The following is a 26,320-nucleotide window of genomic DNA, read 5'->3' on the forward strand; positions in this document are numbered from 1 at the left end:
CAGGAAATGAAGAACAGAGCTGCAATTACAAGGGATCGAAAGATATTTTTCCTTAAATGGAAGGAAACTTGTTTTGTTCACCATCGGATCTCCGGGGCCCGGCACAATCTGGCCACTTAATGGGCATTCAATAAACCCCCGAGCTGGCTGGTGGCCGGCTTGCAGGACGCTGTCGCACAAGGACGGGCGCTGGAGTCTTTCCTTCTGGATTATGTAGGGACGAATGAAGGCGCGGGCTCAGTCCCTGACAGCGCAGTACCTTCGCCCTAAGCTAACCCACCCTGGGCCGCGTGGAAACCAGGGACCAGGAGGACAGACACCGGCGCACCAGAGAAATACGTGGTGGGTGGAGAAAAGAAAGCCCCACCCGCTGACAGCCGTTTCATCTCCAGCCTCGCCGTTTTACGCAGGCCCCTCCCTACACGGCTCCTGCTTCTCACACGCCTTGTACGCAACGGAACTGACGTGTACGTCGCGAGCGATTGACGGAAACAGAAATTGCTTTGCGGCCGGCACGGAAATTGCTTTCCTTCGGCTTCCGTTCTTGGTCCATGTGAGAAAAGCTGGCTGCTGAAATGACTGCGAACCGGCTTGCAGAGAGGTGAAGGGCAACGAGGGGAGTGGGGATTCTGGGTCTCGTTGGGGGCCGGGTTCCCCAGCTTTTGGGAAATGGGCGCCCCCTTTTAACAGATGGCAGTGGTTCCCCTCAAGAGCTGGCCACTTGTTCCTGTTTTCCGCGATCCAGCCTTTAAAGCCCTTTTAATTTCATTCACTTACTCCGCTCCTCAGCTGTATAGCCGCATCCCTGTTGGTCCTGATGCTGTTTCTGCCTCCCCAGCTCATTTACTATGTTTCACATTCCTCGTCACGTGACCCCTTTTTCTGCCTCTGCCGCGGCCGGATTTAATCCTCTGCGCAGGCAGTGCAGGCGTTATAAACTCCCCGAATCTTCGAAAGCTTTGCTGACTGGAGTCATCGCCACGTTTTGGCTCCTATGATGTTTTGTGCCTCCCCTCCCCGCCCCCGGAACTAAATGTAGTCCGTTTAGGAATGTTGGCTTTGCAAATACTAATAATATATGCTGTTAAGTAACGGTAAATTTTGTAATTTGTGGGTACCAGTCTCCTTAGTTAAGCACCTACTTTGCTAAGCAGGCCCCAGGGAAAATGGCTTACTCAGCTGCTTTCGACCTGTTTCTCCATTCCTGGGAACAAGTGATCAAGATGACACTTTTGATCAGGCTGCCTATCAAAGAGTCAAACATGTGGAGGATGCTTAGAAATATTAATCGTGAAACTGCCTTGCCTCCAGGGCTAGCAACAGCGTCTTTGGCCATATTATTCTAGGGTCTGACATTTTTACAGCTTCCCATAGGTCATAGGAAATGTTGTGCCAATCACTGAAAAGTGTTAGCTCTTTTACATGCAGTTTTGAGTCAGGCATCATTCCTGGAGGTGATGCCTGACATCAGTCTAAATTTCACGTCTTGACAAGTTTTCAAAGGCGTTCATGCTGCTTTATATATCTTCTGAGGGATAGGGCTATTCTGTGTTGAAGTTACAATGTTTACGAGATTGTTTTAATAGATTAGACATTGCTTCAAATAACAATGTTTCTCTATTAAATTTCAACTTTTATTATAATTAAGGGATACATATACAGGTTTGTTACATGGGTATATTGCATTCACATTTCTTTGTTGCCTCTTTTAACAGCCTTCTGGCTTTGAGCCAACAGGAAGAACTAGTAGATTTGCCAAAAGACTACCTCTTGAGTGGGAGTGAAGATGAGGTGGGTGACAATTGCTAAACTGCCTTCAAAATTAGGGTAGAGAGCACATTCCTGGAATGGAAAGGTGTGACAATATTCTATGTATTTGTTCAGGTCTCTCAAATTAATTACAAATGGTTAGTGTTTCATATATAAGTTACTGTATCATATTAAGTGCTATAAGGATTTGGAAACTAAGTTACACTCACTACCCGCAAGTTGCATAAGTATAATTTATAAAACCAACCAAAACAGGCCCGGCTGGTGGCTCACGCCTGTAATCCCAGCACTTTGGGAGGCCAAGGCAGGGAGATAACCTGAGGTCAGGAGTTCAAGACCAGCCTGGCCAACACGGCAAAACCCTGTGTCTACTAAAAATACAAAAATTAGCTGGGTGTGGTGGTGTGTGCCTATAATCCCAGCTACTATTGAACCCAGGAGGTGGAGGTTGCAGTAAGCCAAGATCACGCCACTGCACTCCAGTCTGGGCAATAGAGCAAGACTCCGTCTCAAAAAAAAAAAAAAAAAAAAAAAAAAGACTGAAACACATGGTCCTCATATGATATGATTTCCCAAGTTTGGATTTCTATAGAGCGTTATTTAATTATCTGACTGAAATATGCATATGTATTTTAAGCTGGATCTCCAACAGATGCTATAAGAATTCCAATTCTTTATTTCCCTTACAAAAAAACACTTTTTTTTTCCCTTGGGTTGGGGGCACACAACACATCTATTTTAATAACAAGGAGGGTGTTTTTTTTTGTCTATTTTTTTCTGCTTGTCGTGTTCTTCGTAGGAAAAGCCAACTTAACTTGGAGGCCGGGTGTGGTGACTCACACCTGTAATCCCAGCACTTTGGGAGGCCAAGGCGGGTGGATGACTGGAGGCCAGGAGTTCAAGACCAGTCTGGCCAACATGGTGAAACCCCGTCTTTACTAAAAATACAAAAATTAGTTGGGTGTGGTGGCACTCGCCTGTAATCCTAGCTATTCCAGTGGCTGGGGCAAGAGAATCACTTCCAGGAGGTGGAGGTTGCAGTGAGCTGAGATCACACCACTGCACTCCTTCCTGGGCAACAGAGCGAGACTCTGTCTCAAAGAAAAAAAAGCTAACTTTGTAACTGGCTATGACTTACACTATATGTCAGGGTTTCCATGTTAGATCATACTATATATTTTATACAGAAACACCATTTTAAGCCCTTTTTGTCTAGAAGCAAGTTAGGACAGACACATGACATTAGCTCCCTTTTAGTTTGAGCTGGAATGCTTGCACACCAGACCTCTTCCAATTCCCCAGTTCTCTACTGACCAAAAGAACAAGAGATTTGGCCGGGCGTGGTGGCTCACGCCTGTAATCTCAACACTTTGGGAGGCCAAGGCAGGCAAATCACAAGGTCAGGAGATCGAGACCATCCTGGCTAACACAGTGAAACCCCATCTCTACTAAAAATACAAAAAATTAGCCAGGTGTAGTGGCGGGCGCCTGTGGTCCCAGCTACTCAGGAGGCTGAGGCAAGAGATTGGCATGAACCCGGTGGTGGAGCTTGCAATGAGCTGAGATCATGTCACTGCACTCCAGCCTGGACCACAGAGCGAGACTCTGTCTCATAAATAAATAAATAAAGAGCAAGAGATTTTATGTGAGACTCAATTTCCATGTTGTCTTTTCCCTCCCCCTCATCGTGATGGTTTTTCCTTTTCTGTGTCTTAGGGGGACAATGATGGAGAGAGAGAGCATCAAAAGCTTCTGGAAGCAATCAGTTCCCTTGATGGAAAGAATAGGTAACGTTCCTGTCAGTTACGGCAGGTTATATAGTTGATTCCATGAGATTTCTCTGCAGCTAATATTTATTGAGTGCTTCATGTAAAGACCTTAATACCAGTGCCTAGCATATAGTAAGCATTATGTAATTGTTAGCTATTACTAGTCTTAGTGCTATTACTGTAAGCATTTGCAGTCTTATTCCACAATGAAAATCTTTTAAAGCATTGAGTAGGCATTACTTAACCCCATTAGAGAAGTAAATTGACTTACCCCCAAGGTCAGCTGGCTAATATGTTATAGGTTCAGGTGTGTTTAATCTAAGTCCAATATGTTTTCCACTATGCTTACCTTGTAATAAAGAGAAGAGATGAGGGTTAGATAACCAAGTCCAAGTTAGGAACAGATCTCCTTGCTGCATCATGACAAAACCTGACCCTAGAAGAAATACAAGAAACCAAAGCCCTGTATGAAGAGAGAAGTGTTTGTCTCTCCCACCCCTAAGCCCCCATAAAATTTATCCATTCCTATTATATCGTTTTGCCTAATTTCAGGCGGAAATTGGCTGAGAGGTCTGAGGCTAGTCTGAAGGTGTCAGAGTTCAATGTCAGTTCTGAAGGTAAGTTGAACAAAAGAAGATACCCATGCATGAAACTTGTGGGGTTCCAAGGGCATAGTGTTCACCTCACCTCCCAGGAACTGTTTTTGATGTGGTTAATGACTCATACCATAAATACCTGGGAGAGTGGGTGAAGAAGTGTAGTCAGATGCCCTTCAGTTTCTTCCATCTCTCAAAGCCTAGAAGGCTGTGGTCAAGGTATGCTACCGAGTTTGATGAGATACTTCTAGGATAGAGGGACATGAATGAAGACAGCTGCCTCTTAGTAACTTAGTCATAATTCATATTTGTACAATTTCATTTTAATTTCAGTTCTCTTAACAATGCTTTGAGTTAGGAGACAGGCAAATGTTCTCTTCAGCCAGAGCTCAGAGAAGTCAAGTTACTTGTTCAAGGGCCTTTGCCTAGTACAGTGTTTTTCAACCTTTGCTTTTTTACTGCTCCCCTGAGAGGAGCCTTTTAAGACATTTTTTCCTCATTGTATCCCTCCCACTATGCCCCTTCCCCAGGAAATCAAGTCCTAAGGAATAAGAGTTTGTTGGACAGAGTTGAGCCTTGGAGGGACACAAAACATTGTAATATCTAAGATTCTTTTCATACTCCTCCAGAAAGAACCAATTTTCACCCTGGGGTGGGGGGGGTGGTAAAAATTGCCCCTGTTCAGAATACATGCTCTAATAAGTGGCAGCCGTGGGATTTTATCCTAATACTGAGTCTAGATGCCAAATCTTTTTCACCCTGTTCACAACTTAGGCAGCTAGAATGGGTTTTGCATTCGTAGTAATCACTGGTGTAGCCTCCTAGGGCAAATAACAATGTATTCCAAGCATACTCATTCAGCGGATATTTATTGTGTTTCTACTAGGTAGCAGTATCAGGAAGTGTTGTAGATACCAAGGCCACAGTAGCGAATAAGATGTGAGCTCCTGGGGCTTACTTTCTAATAAAGGGAGACAATAAGAGAGGATGATGCAATAAAGCGACTAAGTGGCTACTTTAGATTGGTTGGTCATGAAAGGCCCCTGAAGAGGCAAAATTGAAGCTGAGATCTGAATGACAAGTCAAGTGAACCATGCAAAGATTAGGGAAAGTATTTCAGGCCAGGGAACAGCTAGCACAAAGGCTCTAAGGTAGAAACATGCACAGCATGTTGAAGAATGGGAAAGAGGACCCTGTGACAAGAGCATGGTGGAGGGTGGGGGGTGACATGAGGTTAGAGAGGCAGATGGGGATTAGATCTCATAGGACCGTGTCGTTTAGGTAGATGAGATTCAAAGTATAATGGGGAGTCACTGGAGGATTTTCAGCAGCGTCATGACATGCTGTGGTTTATATTTTCAAAAGATCATTTTGGGCTGGGTGCAGTGGTTTACACCTGTAATCCCCAGCATTTTGGGAGGCCGAGGTGGGCAGACTGCTTCAGCCCAGCAGTTTGAGGCTGGCCTGGGCAACATGGCACAACCCTATCTCTACAAAAAAAGATGCAAAAAATTAGCCATGCGTGGTGGCACATGCCTATAGTGCCAGCTACTTGGGAGGCTGAAGTGGGAGGATTGCCTGAGCCTGGGAGGCAGAGATGGCATCACTGCTCTCCAGCCTAAGTGACAGAGTGAAACCCTGTCTCAAAAGAAAACAAACAAAAGAAATACCACTTTGGTTGTTTTTATTTTTGGCTGTTATGTGAAGAATGAATTGCAATAGGGCAAGAGTAGAAGCACCAGGAGAAAAGAAAATGAGTTTTGAATAAACATTTTCCCCTATCTTCTACCCCCTAACACGTTTGGGGATAAATGTAGAGTGATAGTGTTGGCCTGGCTAGAAATAGGCAATTGAAGTAAGAGAATTATTCCTGCTTCTCTGCACATTTGCCATCTACTGGCATTTTCTACTGAGGCTTCTGCCTACATTATATTGAGATCTTGCCTCACTTCTTGGTCTGACTAGAAAGTTTGACCTTTCTACAGGATCAGGAGAAAAGCTGGTCCTTGCAGATCTGCTTGAGCCTGTTAAAACTTCATCTTCTTTGGCCACTGTGAAAAAGCAACTGAATAGAGTCAAATCAAAGAAGACAGTGGAGTTACCTCTGAACAAAGAAGAGATTGAACGGGTAAGCTATACAGAAGGTGGTCTATTAAGGGAAAGAAATTGTGTTGACAAGGGAAAATAGGGTAATAGAAAGAAGGGAAAGACCTGAAAAATGGGAGAAGGGGGAGCTGTGATTTCCCCACTATGGATAAGATTAAAAATAATCTAGGAGTGCCAGGCGCAGTGGCTCACGTCTGTAATCCCAGCACTTTGGGAAGCCGAGGCAGGCGGATCACCTGAGGTCAAGAGTTCGAGATCAGCCTGGCCAGCATGGTGAAACCCCGTCTCTACTAAAAATGCAAAATGAGCCTGGTGTGGTGGCACACGCCTGTAATCCCAGCTACTTGGGAGGCTGAGGCAGGGGAATCGCTTGAACCAGGAGGTAGAGGTTGCAGTGAGCCGAGATCGTACCATTGCTCTCCGGCCTGGGCGACACAAGTGAAACTCCATCTAAATAATAATAATCTAGGAGAAATTGCAGTCCTGAGAAGCAAGCAGTAACCTCTAGCATCCTGATTCTTTCGTGGGCTAAGAAACGTTGTTTCCTAATTTCTTGTTAGTCCTTTGGGTTTGATGCTTTAATCTTGTGGCTCTTTCCTTTTACATACTTTGTCTGCTTCAGATCCACAGAGAAGTAGCATTCAATAAAACCGCAAAAGTCCTCTCCAAATGGGACCCTGTCGTCCTGAAGAACCGGCAGGCAGAGCAGCTGGTTTTTCCACTGGAGAAGGAGGAGCCAGCCATTGCTCCCATTGAACATGTGCTCAGTGGCTGGAAGGTGAGTACAACAAAATGAAACTGAACTTCATTGAAAGGTGAGATTTTATAAGTTGGAGATTTCAGAGCCTGCAATTGATTTGATTGGACATGTTAAGCTAAACCCCAGCATAAGTCATTTTAGCTTAGTGCTCAGAAGGAAGGGATTGCCCATAGTCATTGTCAGTCATGTGACTGACATGTCAGTCACAATAGCTCTGTGATCACTTTTTTTTTTTTTCTTGAGACAGGGTCTCGCTCCGTCACCCAGGCTGGAGTGCGGTGGCACGATCTCAGCTCACTGCAACCTCCGCCTCCTAGGTTCAAGCGATTCTCCTGCCTTAGCCTCCCAAGTAGCTAGGATTACTGGCACGCACCAACACACCCAGCTAAATTTTTTGGGGGATTTTTAGTAGATACAGGGTTTCGCCATGTTGGCCAGGCTGATCTCAAACTCCTGACCTCAAATGACCCGCCCACCTCAGTCTCCCAAAAGTTTTGTGATTACAGGAATGATGAGCCAACGCGCCCAGTCTCTGTGTCACTTTTCATCTGCTTGTAGTATACAGTACTTGGCTATTTCCATGTTTTTGTGTTAAACCATGTGATTGCCCTTATAGCGGGAACATAATAATGTTTTCTTTCTTTTACTCCAGTTTTTTAAAAGCATTTAAAGCCACATTCTGATCCTAGGGAAATCAGGAACTCGGTAGTATTAATGATGCCTTAGTGAGGATATGTGAACAACAGAAGCCAAAGTTTGCTTGTACAGGAATGAATACCACATTAAAATATGTGTTGCTGGCAATGACTAGAACTTCAGCAGGTGACTTATTATGACTCTGAGCTGCAGGGCAGGGGTTTAGAGCTGGGTTTCCCAAACACTAACCCCTAACAAAGTTTTTGTCTAAAACAAAAGGATAATTGTAAGTATGTTTGTTTGGTGGGTGTAATGTTGCCAGTTCTTTTTTATTATGAGGTTATTCTTTCTATTTTAGTGGTGTTGAAATGTCTTTTCTTCTATGAAATGATGGTGGTAGTAAATGATGGGATTGGGGATGAAATGGTAGTTATGCTCTTGGCAAAATTAGAAGTTGGAAATCCTATGTTGGTCCCTAAAGTCTCGGTTTTTAGTCTGAATAGCTGCTTTAGAACAGCTAGCCTACTTTTCCAATACACCATTGGTATGGAGTCTATAGTCTATAATGGGCTGATTAATCTTAAATAGATGCCCTCTTTGTGCTTCTCCTCTTTACTTTCCAAAAACCCAAGAATAGTAGTTTCTTAGGTGTTGGGAAGTTGAGCTAATTAAAGCTAATCAAAGTAAACATTGCTTGCCACAATAGCTAGAAATTGAGCGAGTAGTTGCTTATTATGGGGATAAGCTGTTTCTGATGTTTTTGCTGAAGTCACTACCATTCTCTTTCTAGGAGGCTTCCTTTTCTACATGAAAAAGAGATCAGGTTTAAAGTGTGGCTGCAGGATGAAGGGAGACTTTAGAAAAAAAAAAAATCAGAGGTAATACAATTTGTAGGATTCAAAAATAAAAAAGCATAGAAGATATGTAGTGAAAAGTTTGACTCCACCCTCTGCCCCATCTGATCATTTTTACCCCCATACTCACCACTTGCATAAGTTTGCTGTTGTTGTTGTTGAGTTTCATTTTTATATTCACGTTTACCTCCTTTTTAAATAAAAAGAATGGTAGCATGCTACTACACACTGTCCTCCACCTTGCTTTTTCCAAATGACAGTGTAATCTTGGAGATAGCAGGAAAATGCCAAGTTTGTTATTAAAAACGAGATGGGGCCGGGCGTGGTGGCTCACGCCTGTAATCCCAGCACTTTGGGAGGCCGAGGCGGGTGGATCACCTGAGGTCAGGCGTTTGAGACCATCCCGGCCAACATGGCGAAACCCCATCTCTACTAAAAATACAAAAATTAGCGGGGCATGGTGGTGTGTGCCTGTAATCCCAGCTACTAGGGGGGCTGAGGCAGGAGGATCACTTGAACCTCAGAGGCGGAGGTTGCAGTGAGCCGAGATCGTGCCACTGCACTCCAGCCTGGGCAACAGAACAAGACTCCATCTCAAAATATATACATAAATAAATAAAAAATAAAAACTAGATGGTAGTGGAGGAGGTTACACTAAGAATAGCACAACCTCTTCAAGATAGAGTGAGGCTCAGATGTTATACATTGAATATGCCATGCCATTCATTCATTCTAAGACTGACTTTTGAGAAATTATGCTAGTAGGGCACAGAGAAATAAGGAAGTGCTTAGTTCAGAGGGTGCTTTGTGGCTAGCAACTCCTAGGTCTCTCCTTACAACTTACAGTGCAAAGTACCAACAACTAGTATATGCTGTATTAGGGTTTCTAGAGATTGAATATCAAGTCTCAGGCTGGGCACGGTGGCTCACGCCTGTAATCCAAGCACTTTGGGAGGCTGAAGCAGGTGGATCACCTGAGGTCAGGAGTTCAAGACCAGCCTGGCCAACATAGTGAAACCTCATCTTTACTAAAAATACATAAAAGAGCCAGGCATGGTAGCACATGCCTGTAGTCTCAGCTGCTGAGGAGGCTGAGGCAGGGGAATTTCTTGAAGCCAGGAGGCGGAAGTTGCAATGAGCCGAGATCATACCACTGCACTCCAGCCTGCAAAAAAAAAAAAAAGAAGAAAATTGAAAGTCTGTACTATAGTTTTGGTTCAGCTTCCTAAAATTTTGTTTAGCTGCAAATAATTAAGTGGAATATTGCATGAGAAGGCAATTGTAAACTGCAAAGTGCTAGAAATGCTGTAAGGTAACTTCTTTCACCCCTCTCCTCACTATTCTCTGTGTACACCACTATTTACCAAGGTATTCTCCTTGAAACCTTAGTCTCTCAGTATGCCCTCACAAGAGGAGAGGAGGCATTGCTAGAAAATGCTGCATGCCCCTACTGGAGATTGGAGAGTCACAACATGCTTTAGCATTTTAAAGGCTGTGAAACAGGCCGGTCGGACGTGGTGGCTCACGCCTATAATCCCAGCACTTTGGAAGGCTGAGGTGGGTGAATCACCTGGGTTAGGAGCTCAAGACCAGCCTGGCCAACATGGCAAAACCCTGTCTCTACTAAAAAAATATACAAAAATTAGCTGGACATGGTGGCTTATACCTGTAATCCCAGCTACTCCGGAGGCTGAGGCACCAGAATCACTTGAACTCAGGAGGTGGAGGTTGCAGTGAGCCAAGATTGTGCCACTGCACTCCAGCCTGGGCAACAGAGTGAGACTCTGTCTCAAAAAATAAAAATAAAGGCTATGAAACAATGGTGAAGACACCTGTTGGATTTAATTTAACTTAGGGTATACAAACTGATTTTATTAAAATTTCAATAAATTGAATTTTAAGCTTTTAACAGGGGAAGCAAATCTTGTTATCTGATAAGGAATGTGTTTGGGGAAGAGCTGGTCTGTCTCCACTGCTGCCTCCTCTCCCTCACCTTCTTCCCCTACTGCCCCACTATAACTTCTCTCAAAAGGCATTAGTGAGGGGCCTCCGAATTGCCAGATCCCAAGCCCTCTTAGTCTTTAGCGTATTTGACACCATTAGCACATTTCATTCTAAAAATCTCTCCCCTCTAGCTTCTGTGATACACTCTGGGTATTTACTCTCTCTGGCTTTCCTTAGTCCTTTTTATGCTTGCTCTGTAAATTCCATACTTTTGTTTGTTTGTTTGTTTGTTTTTTGAGATGGAGTCTCGCCACCACGCCCAGCTAATTTTTTGTAGTTTTTAGTAGAGATGGGGTTTCACCGGGTTAGCCAAGATGGTCTCGATTTCCTGACCTCTTGATCCGCCCGCCTCAGTCTCCCAGAGTGCTGGGATTACAGGCGTGAAAATTCCATACCTTGGCTGGGTGCAGTGGCTCACACCTGTAATCCCACCACTTTGGGAGGCCAAGGCGGGCAGATCACGAGGTCAGGGATCGAGACCATCCTGGTTAACACGGTGAAACCCCGGCTCTACTAAAAATACAAAAAATTAGCCGGCCGTGGTGGCGGGTGCCTGTAGTCCCAGCTGCTCGAGAGGCTGAGGCAGGAGAATGGCGTGAACCCAGGAGGCGGAGTTTGCAGTGAGCCAAGATCGCGGCACTGCACTCCAGCCTGGGCAACAAAGCGAGACCCCGTCTCAAACAAAAAAGAAAAAAAAGAAAATTCCATAACTCTTGACTATCACTCTCAACCCCTTCTTTGGAGCTCCAGTCTTATATTCCATGTGACTAGCAGGAGTCACCTGGGTCTCCCATGTGCACCTTAAACTTAGTCCAGTCCAAAGTAAGCTTCGCATTTCCTTTCCCCAGACTTCCAAAACCTATACCCCTTCATTCTGCAACTCAGTTAACAGCGTAACTTCCTACCCCAGTCACTTAGGTTGGACCCTCAGTCATTTGATTCCTACTTGACCCCTTCACTATCTCCCTCTCCGCCAGCTTATACAGGGGCCTAGGCCTGCAAATTCTGTCTCTGTAATAGCCCTTAGGCTCCTATTTTCTCTTCATTTTCATTTTCACTGCCCTAATTGAGGCCCTCATCGAACCTTTCCTTTGGAACTTTACATATATCCTCTATACAATCAGCAGGATTTTCTTGCTGAAACACGAAATTGATTGTTGCTCTCCTTAAAATCCTTCAAAGGCTGTTCACTTACAGAATAAAATAAAATTACCTAGCATTTTAGCTATGTTGGACAACACATTCTATTACATACCACTCCTTTCCCTGTGTCTGTGTTTTTGCTTATGCTCATCTGTTTGGATTTTTTTTTTTTCCTCCTGACAGAACTGTACTTAGGCCTCAAAGCCTAATTCAAAAGGTCACTTCCTTCCCCAAGCCTAACCTACCTCCTAATAATATTTAATGGTGATTTCCTCTGTGATTACCCCTATAGAATAACGTAGCAGTATGTATTTAACCCATTATGTTATGCTGTTTGTGTTGTATATGTCTGTGCTCTGAAAGGCTGTGAGCTCCATGAGGACAGGAACTATCTTAATCAATTGTGTATTCCTAGCACCCCACACAAGTGCCTGGAATATAGCTACAATCAACAAATGTTTGTAAACTGATTTGAATTGAAGGGACATTACAGCATTGTAGTATAAATCACTTTGCAGCCTGTGATTGATCACTACTGCAAATACTAAAAATGGAAGAACACGTACCTTTACTATTCAGTAAAACAGTTTTATGGTTAAATCAATAGCATCGTGTAACATGTGATGATGTGCGTTTATGCATTTATCCAAATATTTGTAAGTTTAATACTGACCATGATGTATATGGCTATTGAAGAAAACCACACATAATATGTGTGTGAGGTTTGAAACTAGCTCTGTTGCCTAGGGCTGTCTTTGTGCCTTGCCAGAATGTGGACCGTGGCATGATCGGCCTGATTATTTAGCCATCCTCAAGATAGCATGTGGAATAACTGGTTTACAGTACATTCGTTTCATACATACTCTGCCTAGCATGCAAAATTAACTGGAAACTGAGGAATTGGAGCCAAAGTTAGAAAATGAGGAGAGTTCAATTTGAACCATCAGGAAACAGGCTAATTACATGAAGGTCTTTTTCTTTTTTCTTTTTTTTTTTTTTTTAACATAATAAATAGAGATGGGGTTTCACCATGTTGCCCAGGCTGGTCTCAAACTTGTGGGCTCAAGCAATCCTCCTGCCTCAGCCTCCCGAAGTGCTGGGATTACAGGCCTGAGCCACCATGCCCATCCTATATTTTTTTAAAGGCAATATCCTTTTGTGCTCAAGAAATTAAGACACACACCCCACCACAAACTACATTTGAAGACTGTGCCAAAAAAATGTCATGTTTTTTCTCATTTTCTTTCATCAGTAATTAATGATACCAAGAACACTTATATGCATGGTTTATAGCAGTGGGCTATGGTCAAAAAAAGTTGGGCTTCCCCTCTGAGATATTTGCAGATCTATTTCCTAGGTATATCATCAATGGCAAATAATGCTTATCTTAAGATCTAACCTCACAGGGCATGCTGGGCTCACGCCTGTAATCCCAGCACTTTGGGAGGCCAAGGCAGGAGGATTGCTTGAGGCCAGGAGTTTAAGACCAACCTGGGCAACATGGTAGGACCTTGTCTCTACAAAAAATAAAAAACATTAGCAGACATGGTGGCTTTCACTTGTGGTCCCAGCTGCTCAGGAGGCTGAGGCAGAAGGATCACTTGCACTAGAGGTGGAGGTTGCAGTGAGCTGAGATTGGAGTGCCAGTGGACCCCAGCCTGGGTGACAGAGGAAGACTCTGTCTCAAAAAAAAAAAAAAATAACCGCCCCTTCCCTCTAGAAGTATTCTAAAAGAAGGCTTATGATATGCATTTGAGATTCCTAACTATAAAGTAATAGTTATGTGCTTCAAATAATACATAACAATATAGGGACTCAAGGGCAATGTGCCTAGATTCTTAAGAGAATGGAAATCTGTTTAACATATATTGGTAACCTGGGCCGGGCGCAGCGGCTCATGCCTGTTATCCCAGCACTTTGGAAGGCCAAGGCGGGCAGATCATGAGGTCAGGAGATCGAGACCACCCTGGCTAACATGGTGAAACCCTGTCTCTACCAGAAATACAAAAAATTAGCCAGGCGTGGTGGCAGGCACCTGTAGTCCCAGCTACTCGGGAGGCTGGGGCAGGAGAATGGCGTGAACCCGGGAGGCAGAGCTTGCAATGAGCCGAGATTGCACCACTGCACTCCAGCCTGGGCAACACAGCAAGACCCGTCTCAAAGAAAAAACATACTGGTAACCTGAACACAGTGATCCTTCTCAGCAGTATTAGAGAGTAGCCTCAGCATCTCCCTGCTGAAGTTGTCATATAAGAATCAAATAAGGCTTTATTTACACTGCTGACAACAAGACTGGAACCCCCTTCTCTTGCTGTAACAGCCAATCCTATCCACTTATGATTCCAATTATAGTGTCATAAGTTAGATAATCATAGTAAAGAGAGAAAGCTGTAAGAGCATGGCTTAAGACTCAGAATGTTTTGTTGCTTCTTTAAGGCAAGAACTCCCCTGGAGCAGGAAATTTTCAACCTCCTCCATAAGAACAAGCAGCCAGTGGCAGACCCTTTACTGACCCCCGTGGAAAAGGCCTCTCTCCAAGCTATGAGCCTGGAAGAGGTAAGTGTGTCATAGGCCCTTCACACCCAGGCATGCCACGCTTCTCCTAGCATTTGTCTTCTGGCCCAGATGTCACTGTAAATATCATTTGTTGTAGGCAAAGATGCGCCGAGCAGAGCTTCAGAGGGCTCGGGCTCTGCAGTCCTACTATGAGGCCAAGGCTCGAAGAGAGAAGAAAATCAAAAGTAAAAAGTAAGGAGGCCCCTGTGAACTGGCCTTTGGTTCCACAGAAGAAAGTCATGTGGCTCATCATAAATTCTTTGGAGAGAACCTTTGATGCGGCAACTGGAGTCATGTAGATGAGGTCCCAAACAGGCGTGACTAGCCTTTTGTTCCCCACAAACCAACCTCATACAGTTTTGCCAAAAAGAGGACTATTCAGTTACTTTCTCTACCTTCCAAGGCATCACAGAGTGGTTCTGCAGAATGAGCTCTGAATTCCAGAGCTGTTAAGGCCAATAGGGCTTCCTTCCTGCCTTTTTGCCTGTTTGAAACTTGTTGGCCACATGTGGTGGCTCATGCTTGTAATCCAAGCACTTTGGGAGGCCAAGATGGATGGATCACTTGAGCTCAGGAGTTCAAGACCAACCTGGGCAACTGGTAAAACTGGCTGGGCACGGTGGCTTATGCCTGTAATCCCAGCACTTTGGGAGGCTGAGGTGGGTGGATCACTTGAGGTAAGGAATTCAAGACCAGCCTGGCCAACATGGCAAAACCCCATCTCTACTAAAAATACAAAAATTAGCCAGGCATGGTAATGTGCACCTATAGTCCCAGCTACTTGGGAGGCTGAGGCGGGAGGATCGCTTGAACCCAGGAGGTGGAGGTTGCAGTGAGCCAAGATCACATCACTGCACTCCAGCCTGGGTGACAGAGTGAGACACTGTCTTAAAAAAAAAAAAAAAAAAAAGAAACTTATTCTACTCCTCCCTTGAGTTATAGAGGCAAAGGAGACTCTTTGAGCCACAGAGGTCTACCCTGAGGACTGTGGGTACCAAGAATCCTGCCAGTCCTCTCAGGTCCCAAACTGACTCCCTATAGCCAACTAGCTCTATGATGCCCGTTCCAGCCCCCTGCCTAGGGAACCCATTGGGTAGTATGGGCACTTGTGCCTATGACATCCATGCTTCAGCTAAATTGCTGAACTCTTCCCTCCTACCCCTCTTACCCTACAGGTATCACAAAGTTGTGAAGAAAGGGAAGGCCAAGAAAGCCCTAAAAGAGTTTGAACAGCTGCGGAAGGTTAACCCAGCTGCGGCACTAGAAGAACTGGAAAAAATTGAAAAGGCCAGAATGATGGTGAGACTACCTCTTGCCCCACCCCCACCCCTTTGAACCAGCTTTCCTTGGAAGCCACTAAAGGTCTAAATCTCACTCTGTTCTTTCTTTCTAGGAAAGAATGAGCCTTAAGCACCAAAACAGTGGGAAATGGGCCAAGTCAAAGGCAATTATGGCCAAATATGACCTGGAGGTAAGAGACCTTTGGGGTGAGAGAAGATCTGGAATTGGAGGATGCTAGCAGAAGCAGAGTTGGGGAAGAGCCATGAGGATGGATGGAAAACCAGGAATCTAAAAAGGCATCAGAAAAATCTCTAAGGCAGAAAGGAAAATGACCAGAAACAAGGTGGAAAAGGAGAGATGAAAGGGAAACAGCATTGAAGGCAAGTCCAAAGCGGGAGAGGAGCTTTTTAAAATCTTATTTCACCTGTTGATTCCTTGAAGACAAAGAATTTGTCTTCCATTTTATACCACAGCTATTAACCCAGCATTGTATATGCAGTTTAAACAGTAGGTACCAGTAAGAAATACCAAGTCAAATCGAGAGGAGGCAGCTTTATGAAATGGACCAGGAAAGGTATTATTGCAATCACTAATGACAGGGCTCTCATGCTGTGACTCTTTCCTCCAGGCTCGCCAAGCTATGCAGGAACAGTTGGCCAAGAACAAAGAACTAACACAGAAACTCCAGGTAGCCTCTGAGAGTGAGGAAGAGGAGGGAGGCACAGAAGAAAAAGTGGAAGAACTCCTTGTCCCTGATGTAGTGAATGAAGTGCAGATGAATGCAGACGGGCCGAATCCCTGGATGCTCAGGAGCTGTACCAGTGACACCAAAGAGGCTGCAACCCAGGAGGACCCTGAGCAACTGCCAGAGCCTGAGGCCCACGAAGTTTCTGAAAGTGAGGGAGAAGACAGACCAGTGGCAGAAGAAGAAATTTTGTTGAGAGAATTTGAGGAAAGGCGATCCCTTAGAAAAAGGTCTGAGCTCAGCCAGGATGCTGAGCCAGCAGGCAGTCAAGAAACAAAAGGTGAGCTGTGATCAAATGGAAGGGAGAAATTCCTAGTGCTGTGGACAGACTATGGGAGAAAAAAAAAATGTGTCCACCCACACACACAACTGCATAGTGATTAGGCTCTAGGGACTTGCAAGAGTGCATGCACTGGATCCCTGTAGAGAAATTACATTCATAACTACTCTTCTTTGAAGGCATTTAATAAGCACTCATCTGCATGGCCATGCAACGTGGTTCAGGCACATTTTCTGTTTTGGGGGGCTTACAGCCTTCGGAAAGCCATAATAACTAAACCATCCTTGAAGTTAGGGTGTGAGTTAGTGTTCCTGGTACCTACACACCAGGGAGAAGTACATATGGTAGAATGGCAAATCTGAAAGTCCATTCACACCTATAGGCACAGATAGGTCAATTTTGAGACATTAGGAAACATCTTCTAATTGCCGGATTTTTTTGTTTTGTTGGTTAAGTAGGAGTGGCATTTTTAGCATTTCTTAATTCTAGTTTATGTGTGTCTACATGGGGTGAGACTTTATGGAATGAATGACTCCACGGGGCTACATGGCAAATTAGAATTGTGACTCCATGCTCAGGCTCTATTTGTACTTTATATTTTCTACCTGTTATCTTGAAGAGATCTTATTAACAGTGTTAGCACCTGTGAGATTGGTCAGAGTTCCCATTTCTGGCAATAAACCAGGACACTAAAAAGCCTGCCTAGGAAAACTACCTACATTGAGAAATCACTTGGCTATCTGGACAAATTACCAGGTCTGGTTTGGTTCCACATAGGAATGCATTTAGATGACGGCAAAAATCTGGTTTTACATGGCAAAAAAAAAATTATTTTTTTTCTACTTTTTTTTGTTTAAGAGACAGGGTTTTGCTCTGTCATCCAGGCTGGAGTACAGTAGTACAATCATACCTTACTGCAGCCTAAGACCTCCCAGGCTCAAGCGATCCTCTTGGCTCAGCCTCCCAACTAGCTGGGACTACATGTATGTGCCACCATGCTGAGCTACGTTTTTGTAGAGACTGAGGTCTTGCTCTGTTGCCCAGGCTGGTCTTGAATTCCTGGCCTCAAGCTATCCTCTCACCTCAGCCTCCCAAAGTGTTAGGATTACAAGTGTGAGCCACCGCACCCAGACTCCTTTTTTTTTTTTCCTTTGTTTTTTTCAGGTTTCCACATACAAAAGTTTATTTTAAAAGAGCTATAATTTAGAATGTATTGTGGTGACCTTTACTTAATAGTTTTGGCTGGATATTTCTGGGATTAATAATTGCAAGCAGTCACTTCTGAGAGAATTTTGGAAAGCAGCACAGTGGGCTGAGATTGTTGGGGTGTCCATATATGGCCACAGGACCCTAGTGGCTTTCTCTTAAGCCCCCTCAACAACTGACCATCTATCTAAATGTGCAGAGCGGCTGACTGTGATATGAAAGGATGAAAGACAGATTTGCATTTCTTTAGACAGTAAATAAATCAAATTTTCTCAGACCTTCCAAGAGTGTCCTAAAATACTGGAAAGTCACGGACCCCAATGAAAATGAACAAGGAAACCTGATTCTTGAGAAATAAACATCCATGTGTCCAAAGGCCAGATCTAAGGAGCTACAATGGCTTCATGCCAAAGCTAGAGAGCAGGATCAACTTGGGAATGGTGGCAACTTGAGTCAATGAAAAAGCCAGTTTAGAACCATGTCACTGCCAGGTTTCCCTCCAGACTCTTTTTTTTTTTGAGACAGGTGTCTGTCATCCAGGCTGAAGTGCAGTGGTGCAACCTTGGCTCACTGCAAGCTCCACCTCCCAGGTTCAAGCAATCCTCCTGCCTCAGCCCGCAAGTAGCTGGGATTACAGGCATGCGCTACCACGCCCAGCTAATTTTTGTATTTTTAGTAGAGACGGGGTTTCACCATGTTGGTCAGGCTGGTCTCAAACTCCTGGCTTCAAGTGATTCACCCACCTCAGCCTCCCAAAGTGCTGGGATTACAGGTGTGAGCCACTGTGCCCAGCCAGCCCCTCCAGACTCTTAAGACTAGTGTTATTTGCTCAGATGTTGCCAGTGGAAGTGTGAGCTACCTCCACTGGATAAAGCAGCTACTTCATCCCTTGACTCAGCAACAGCAGATTATGAAATACTGCTTTAAGATACGGAGTAGAAATTCTTGAGTCAAGATGAAAATCCTGGCCGGGTGCGGTAGCTCACACCTGTAATCCCAGCACTTTGGGAGGTCGAGATGGGTGGATCACGAGATCAGGAGATCGAGACCATCCTGGCTAACACGGTGAAACCCCGTCTCTACTAAAACTACAAAACATTAGCCGGGCACGGTGGCGGGCACCTGTGGTCCCAGCTACTCAGGAGGCTGAGGCAGGAGAATGACGTGAATGCGGGAGGCGGAGCTTGCAGTGAGCCGAGATTGCACCACTGCACTCCAGCCTGGGCAACAGAGCGAGACTCCGTCTCAAAAAAAAAAAAAAAAAAAAAAAAAGATGAAAATCCTGGATAAGGTTTTTATAAGCAGTAAAGCATAAATTACAATGAAGTTGCATTCAGAAGCCACCTGTTAAAGTGGCTTCCTTTTTTAAAATTTGGAACTTGGGGCAATCTTCCCAAGTGGGGTTTACTGCACGAGGAACTTAAGCCACAGTCCCAGTCATACAGTGGATCATTGGCAAAGCTGGGAATAGGACCCAGGACGTCTGCTTTCCAACATGCTACTTTTCTTTTTTTTTTTTGAGACAGGTCTTGCCCTGTTTGCCCAGGCTAGTATGCAGCGGCACAGTCACAGCTCCCTGCAGCCTTGACTTTCTGGCTCCAGCGATCCTCCCAGCTTAGCCTCCCAAGTAGCTGGAACTACAGATGCACACTGCCATGCCTGGAAATTTTTTGTTGTTGGGGGAGTGGAGGTGGTAGAGATGAGTTCTCACTATGTTGCTTAGGCTGGTCTCGAACTCCTGGGCTCAAGCAGTCCTCCCCACTCGGCCTCCCAAAATGCTGGCATTACAGGCGTGAGCCACCATATCCAACATCGCACATGCTCCGTTTTTTTTTTTTTTTTTTTTTTTTTGAGACAGAGTCTTGCTCTGTCACCCAGGCTGGAGTGCAGTGGCGCAATCTCAGTTCACTGCAACCTCCGCCTACCTGGTTCAAGTGATTCTCCTGCCTTAGCCTCCCAAGTAGCTAGACTACAGGCACATGCCACCATGCCTGGATAATTTTTTGTATTTTTAGTAGAGACAGGGTTTCACCGTGTTAGCCAGGTCTCGATCTCCTGACCTCATGATCTGCCCGCCTCGGCTTCCCAAAGTGCTGGGATTACAGGCATGAGCCACCGCGCCTGGCCACATGCTACTTTTAATTACCAAACTCCGTTGCCTGCTATGATTAGTGTACTCTCTAGGAGATTCAATGTACAGAATCTTCTTTTCCCTGTTTGTCCTCGTTAGAATGTCTTATGTGGTACCTAGCACTTGGTGGGTGCTCAACAAATGCTTACCAACCAGACAACGTACATACCTCCTTTTCCTGACACAGCTTTCTTTTTTTTTTTTTTTTTTTTTTTTTTTTTTTTTTTTGAGACGGAGTCTCGCTCTGTTGCCCAGGCTGGAGTGCAGTGGCGCGATCTCGGCTCACTGCAAGCTCCGCCTCCCAGGTTTATGCCATTCTCCTGCCTCAGCCTCCTGAGTAGCAGGGACTACAGGCGCCCGCCACCATGCCCAGCTAATTTTTTGTATTTTTAGTAGAGACAGGGTTTCACCGTGGTCTCGATCTCCTGACCTTGTGATCTGCCTGCCTCGGCCTCCCAAAGTGCTGGGATTACAGGCGTGAGCCACCGCGCCCGGCCTTTTCTGACAGCTTTCATTCTTTTTCCCCCAGATTCCAGCAGCCAGGAAGTGCTGTCTGAATTGAGAGTACTATCTCAGAAATTGAAGGAAAATGATCAGTCCAGGAAGCAAAAAGCAAGTTCAGAGGGGACTATTCCCCAGGTCCAGAGAGAGGAACCTGCCACAGAAGAAGAGGAGCCCCTGTTGCTACAGAGGCCAGAGAGAGTACAGACGCTGGAAGAACTAGAAGAGCTGGGAAAAGAAGAATGTTTTCAAAATAAGGAGCTTTCCAGACCTGTGTTAGAAGGGCAGCAGTCAGAGAGGACCCCAAATAATCGCCCTGATGCCCCTAAGAAGAAAAAGAAGGAGCAAATGATCGACCTACAGAACCTCCTAACCACACAGTCTCCCTCCGTGAAGTCTTTGGCAGTTCCCACAATAGAGGAGCTGGTGAGCAGAGCCAGGGTGGTGGGCCATTGTTCAGAAAGTGTCCTTGCACAAGGAGTAATGAAGCTTTGTTTCGCTGCGGGCACATTTCAGTAATTGAGAAGTCCAGAATAGTATAGGGCCAGGCTGGTCCTAAAACAGTGATGTTTTAATAGATGCAGATCTATGGGTGCTGTCAAGACCCCTATTTCCGAAACCCTGATCCACCAAAACTCCTCTGGGGTGACTCTAATACTGCTCTCAGAGGAAAGAGGGAGTAACTCAGAGTTCTGACCAGATCCCAGGCAGGACAACTCGAAGGTGAGTCATTGAACTGTTGCCAAAGTTTTATTCAGTGGGATCTCAAATGGTCTAAGACTCCCCAGTTAATCTGAAACTCACTGAAGCATCCTGGCACCTGTCTTTTAAGGGATATAAGCTAGACGAAGCCTACAGTCTGGCCACTTAGAGCTCCTGCTGCTAACACGGGCCATTCTTTCCTCCACCCTGCAGCTTCGTTACTCAAAAGTTTAAAATTGTGTCATATGATAATGAGCTAGAGATACTTACCCTAGAGGGAAGAAAACTGGAGCATGATTGGCTGCGCACTAGTTTGTATCTCAAGACCATCATTGTTCAGCACTTCCCTCTAGGGGGCGCTAAAATGTCACGACCCAAAATTCAACCGTTCTCGCCATGAACCACAGCTCATAAGCCAAGCTGTAGCTCTCGCTTGTTTCTCCCCAGGAAGATGAAGAGGAGAGAAACCAAAGGCAGATGATAAAGGAAGCTTTTGCTGGGGATGATGTCATCAGAGATTTCTTGAAAGAGAAGAGGGAAGCCGTGGAGGCTAGTAAGCCAAAGGACGTGGACCTGACGCTACCTGGCTGGGGCGAGTGGGGTGGTGTGGGCCTAAAGCCCAGTGCCAAGAAAAGACGCCGGTAAGAATGCGGAAGAAAGTCTGTCAAAAGGGCACTAGGTTCTCCCCCATCGCCCTTCGGTGTCCTCCCTACCCTTTTGACTAAGTCCTTAATGCTCCTAGTCAGATGTCCTGTTGTTTTGCTTTCCAGGTTTCTCATTAAAGCCCCTGAGGGTCCTCCAAGAAAAGATAAGAATTTGCCAAATGTGATTATTAATGAGAAGCGCAACATCCACACAGCGGCTCATCAGGTGAGAACTTAGAGAGTTCTTTAGCTGCCTGACTTTCTTGCTTGAGAGGAGTATTCTAGTGATCTGTAGTCAAGAGGGACGTGTGATCTTGACCACAGAATCAAATCTATTGTTTTTGCTGAATGGCTGTTACATTTATCATCTCAGATAGACTATGCTGTTTTAATTACTAGCCAGGAAAAAAGTTTAGAGTCAAGGTAATGCTCAAACAGAGGCTATAAGGTTTGAGCTGTAGCTTAAGAAAAATGAAGACAAACCGGTACTTGTTCAGGAGAATGAGAAGATTGTAAGTTGTGTCACATGATAACGAGCTGGGGATGTTTACAAGAGAAGAAAATTTGAGCGTGATTACGGTGTTCAAGTATATCGAAGGTTACTGTATGAAGTCACATAAAGTAGAAGTTAGAGGAGATACAGAATTCAAGGCTGCTCTGGGAGTATGAGTACATGTAAAGGGGACTCAAGAATGAGATTGGACTAGATGACCTTTATGTTCCCTTCAATTCTGACATCTGTCCCCAGCCAGTATATTGAAATGAGTTACATTTTTCCCTCTGAAGGAATAAGGAACTAATGGCTACAGAACAGAGGTAAGAAGATATACATTTCAGTAACATTCTTTTTTATCTTATTTTGTGAACCAATCACTGCAGAAACTGAAACGTAACTACTGCAGTCCCAATTAAGGCTATATAACTAGAAAATAGGCAGTTACACGATAAGGGAAGGGGGGAAAGGGTGCTTCAGTGGGCCAGGATTCCAGGTGATGGGTAGAGTATAGAGCTCAATAAAGACGACCCTTCCCTTCCAGGGGTCTATTTGTTTTTTTAATGCAGTCATGGCAAACTGACAAATAGTTTTCTAGGAATCTCCCCTGATTTTCATCTTTTTAATAAGTTACTGCAGGTTCCAACATGCAGTAGAATAAAGTGCTTCAAGGTGCCTAGGGGGGACTTCTGAGACTGAATACTTTGTCCAGGTGTTCTCTTTGTCCAGGTGTTCTCTTTTTCTGTTGCCCTGGTTGACAAGCACAGATGTAGCCGTCAACCCAAATAAGACATTCCCTTAACTTAAAGAGAATTTGTTTCCTTCGCTACTACCAGGACCACCAGATAGTGCTTAGCTTCTCTTGAGTATTCCACTGAATGTTTCCAGAGACTACTGATTTGCTTTTTTTGTTTTTGTTTTGTTTTCAGATGGAGTCTCACTCTGTCACCCAGGCTGGAATGCAGTGGCATGATCCCAGCTCACTGCAACCTCCACCTCCCAGGTTCAAGCTATTCTCCTGTCTCAACCTCCTGAGTAGCTGGGATTACAGGCATGCGCCACTACGCCCAGCTTATTTTTGTATTAGTAGAGACGGGGTTTCAGCATGTTAGACAGGCTGGTCTTGAACTCCTGACCTCAAGTGATCTGCCTGCCTCGGTCTCCCAAAGTGCGGGGATTACAGGTGTGAGCCACCGTGCCCTGCCAAAGACTACTGATTTTTACATCCCCATTTTCTGCTTACGTGTCTTCCTCCTTTGGCCATTGCGGAAGTGTTGAAAGATTATTTAAATGTCTGAAGGTAGAAATGTGGTGGAGGAATACCAGGCAAGGAAACAGGAGCTTTGGGTTCTGTTCTCCAATGCTGCTCCTCATTTACTTAGCTCCATCATTTCCTCCCTCTAAGCCAAATTTTCAGGCCAGAGATGACCATTGCCAATATCTAGGGCCTTCCAGCTCTACATTCTGTGGTGCCAAAAGAAGATGAAGCCAAGTGGGCCGGGTGTGGTGGCTCACGCCTGTAATCCCAGCACTTTGGGAGGCCGACGTGGGCGGATCATGAGGTCAGGAGATCGAGACCATCCTGGCTAACACGGTGAAACCCTGTCTCTACTAAAAAAAAAAATTCAAAAATATTAGCCGGGCATGGTGGCAGGCACCTGTAGTCCCAGCTACTCAGGAGGCTGAGGCAGGAGAATGGCGTGAACCCAGGAGGCAGAGCTTGCAGTGAGCTGAGATCACACCACTGCACTCCAGCCTGGGCGACAGCGAGACTCCATCTCAAAAAAAAAAAAAAAAAAAAAAAAAAAAAACCCAAACAAAAACAAACAAACAAAAAAGATGAAACTTTAAGTGTAATGGCCTGGTAGAGTTCAGGATTCGGGTTCCTTGAAACATCAATCCTAAGAGAGGGAAGGAGGAGACTGAGAGCATAAAGAGGGTAGAAAAGTTATAAAATCCACAGGGATACAAAATGGTCTGGATTCTTGCAGTCACAGTGTTACATAGGAAAGCTCACTCTGGGACAACAGCCCTGGAGCTCCTGTAGCTGGATAGGGACAGTGTCACTTGTAATCCCAGCTACTTGGTAGGCAGAGGTTGCAGTGAGCAGAGATCACCCCACTGCACTCCAGCCTGGGCAACAGAGTGAGACTCTGTCTCAAAAAAGAAAACAAAAACAAAGACAGAAGTAGTGTCAGGTTGGTTTTTTTAGACCCTGAATTGTTGAATAAACAGGGGATCCAGAGCCAACTTAGGCCCCCCTACTCCCAAATGTCATCAAGCAGATTTGACTCCTAAGAGCAGATGGGAGCGATGGGATGCCTTAACCTCTCAGTCTCTTCAGTTGCAGTCATCATGTGGAACCGTGGCCTGTACCAAAATAGTACCTGATGAGAGTTGTCAGAACAGTGTATAACTGCACCCCAGGCCTGCCTCATACCAAATCATTCTCCTTCCTTTCCAGGTACGAGTGCTTCCATATCCATTTACCCACCATTGGCAATTTGAAAGGACCATCCAGACCCCCATAGGATCCACATGGAACACCCAGAGGGCTTTCCAAAAGCTGACTACTCCCAAGGTCGTCACCAAGCCAGGCCATATCATTAACCCCATAAAAGCAGAGGATGTGGGCTACCGGTCTTCCTCAAGGTCGGACCTGTCTGTCATACAGAGGAATCCAAAACGAATCACCACACGTCACAAAAAACAGCTGAAGAAAAGCTCTGTAGATTGAGTTGCTGGAGGAGTGACAGCCAGGAGCCCTGACTTCACTTCCTTTGGTCCACTTTTACTCTGGTACAGGGTGGATTCCAAAACTGGCTCAGTACATTGCATGTAGTTGAGCCACATTTTAAAAATAAAGGCATTTTTTAATCTATTTACCCGGAGTATATGTTGCATTGTCCCCCAGTGGAATCATTTCATTCAAGTCAGACACCTTTGGATTCTCCAGCATTGCATTTCTCGAGTTGCACTTGTCAGGGACTTCCTTTTCTTACCAAGGATTATGTAGTTGGTCCTAAATCGAAGTGGAGAAAATTCACTGTAGTCTGTAATCAAATATATCACATCAGATATGATCCACCATTGATAACTGCCAACTGGAAGAGACAGGGTTAATAATGATAAAATATTGTATATTTTAACCTCTGAACCTAGAAAGAGGATGTACAAACTGCAATTGGATTCTGCCCTAGACTGATCCTAAGACCAGGACGGTGCCAAAGCTGGGTTCTGTCCCCACAAGTCTAGCCACAGCCATTTTTTTCACGTGTGTCAGCTTCCCGGCTTGTACAGGCTGCTGTCTACAATATCTCGCATATAACCTTCTACTTATTTTCTCATAAGAAGACCAGGAGGTTTTACCCTTATTTTGTAGATAAAGGTAGATGTGATTTCAGAAGTAAACCTCTACTGCCTTTCCTTCCTAACTCAGGGCCCACTCCTCACCATTGATTGAAAGTGTAGTTTATTCAAGCATTGCTTTGCTATGTGACAGTTCACATGGGCTTCTCAGCTCTGAGGAACTTGGCCTGCCTTTGGATGGCAAGAAATATATGGAAAGAGCCCCTGCAGCTCAATTTCCTAACAAGGAATTTGGGAAACCTAATTCCAAAATGATACCACTACTGCACCTTGCCTCCTGCCTTGGAGATTCAGTCCCATCCCCAGCATTCTTAGACCACAGTGGGTTCGTTTTTGTGTCACAGGTCCCTCTAAAAATATGCTGAACGTTATGAACTATCTCCAGAAAAATGTGCACACACACACACATTTGTATGGCATTTTACATAAAGTTTCAGGGGTTTTCAAGACATTTGGAATCCCTGGGCCAAAAGTTGTACCACTCCCAAATTTTCTTTTGCAATCCCCCCAACAGATACGGCCTTCTCTTCTGAGCACACCACTCTCCAAATCAGTTCCAAAATGTTTAGACCTCAATGGTAGCTAGTCCCAGTATCTTCACGGGAGAAAATTCTCAGAATAGAGCGATGTATCTAGTGTTACACATCAAACTGAAGTGAAAAGCCAAAGGATAAATTTCTATGAATTGCCCAGCGGTCCCCTGTGGCCCCCTACCATTGCTCATCCTCTGGAAAGGGAAGAGAAATGAGTATGTTGAGCAGTGTTCAGTGCCCA

General features: G+C 44.9%; 1 protein-coding gene across 1 annotated transcript; it reads left to right on the forward strand.

Moving 5' to 3' along the window:
* Window positions 1-518: 518 nt before the first annotated feature.
* Window positions 519-25,058, forward strand: UTP14A (UTP14A small subunit processome component). The gene is made up of 15 exons (XM_015128180.3): window positions 519-601; window positions 1,716-1,791; window positions 3,487-3,557; window positions 4,092-4,156; window positions 6,121-6,263; window positions 6,864-7,019; window positions 14,075-14,194; window positions 14,292-14,386; window positions 15,370-15,493; window positions 15,588-15,665; window positions 16,104-16,500; window positions 20,367-20,764; window positions 21,488-21,681; window positions 21,811-21,910; window positions 24,642-25,058. Exons 1-15 carry the CDS (start codon window positions 576-578, stop codon window positions 24,912-24,914), a joined length of 2,316 nt encoding a protein of 771 aa, XP_014983666.1. The 5' UTR covers window positions 519-575; the 3' UTR covers window positions 24,915-25,058.
* The last annotated feature ends 1,262 nt before the right edge of the window (window positions 25,059-26,320 follow it).

This window comes from Macaca mulatta, chromosome X (genome assembly GCF_049350105.2).
Source record: "Macaca mulatta isolate MMU2019108-1 chromosome X, T2T-MMU8v2.0, whole genome shotgun sequence".
In the NCBI taxonomy this organism is placed as follows: Eukaryota; Metazoa; Chordata; class Mammalia; order Primates; family Cercopithecidae; genus Macaca; species Macaca mulatta.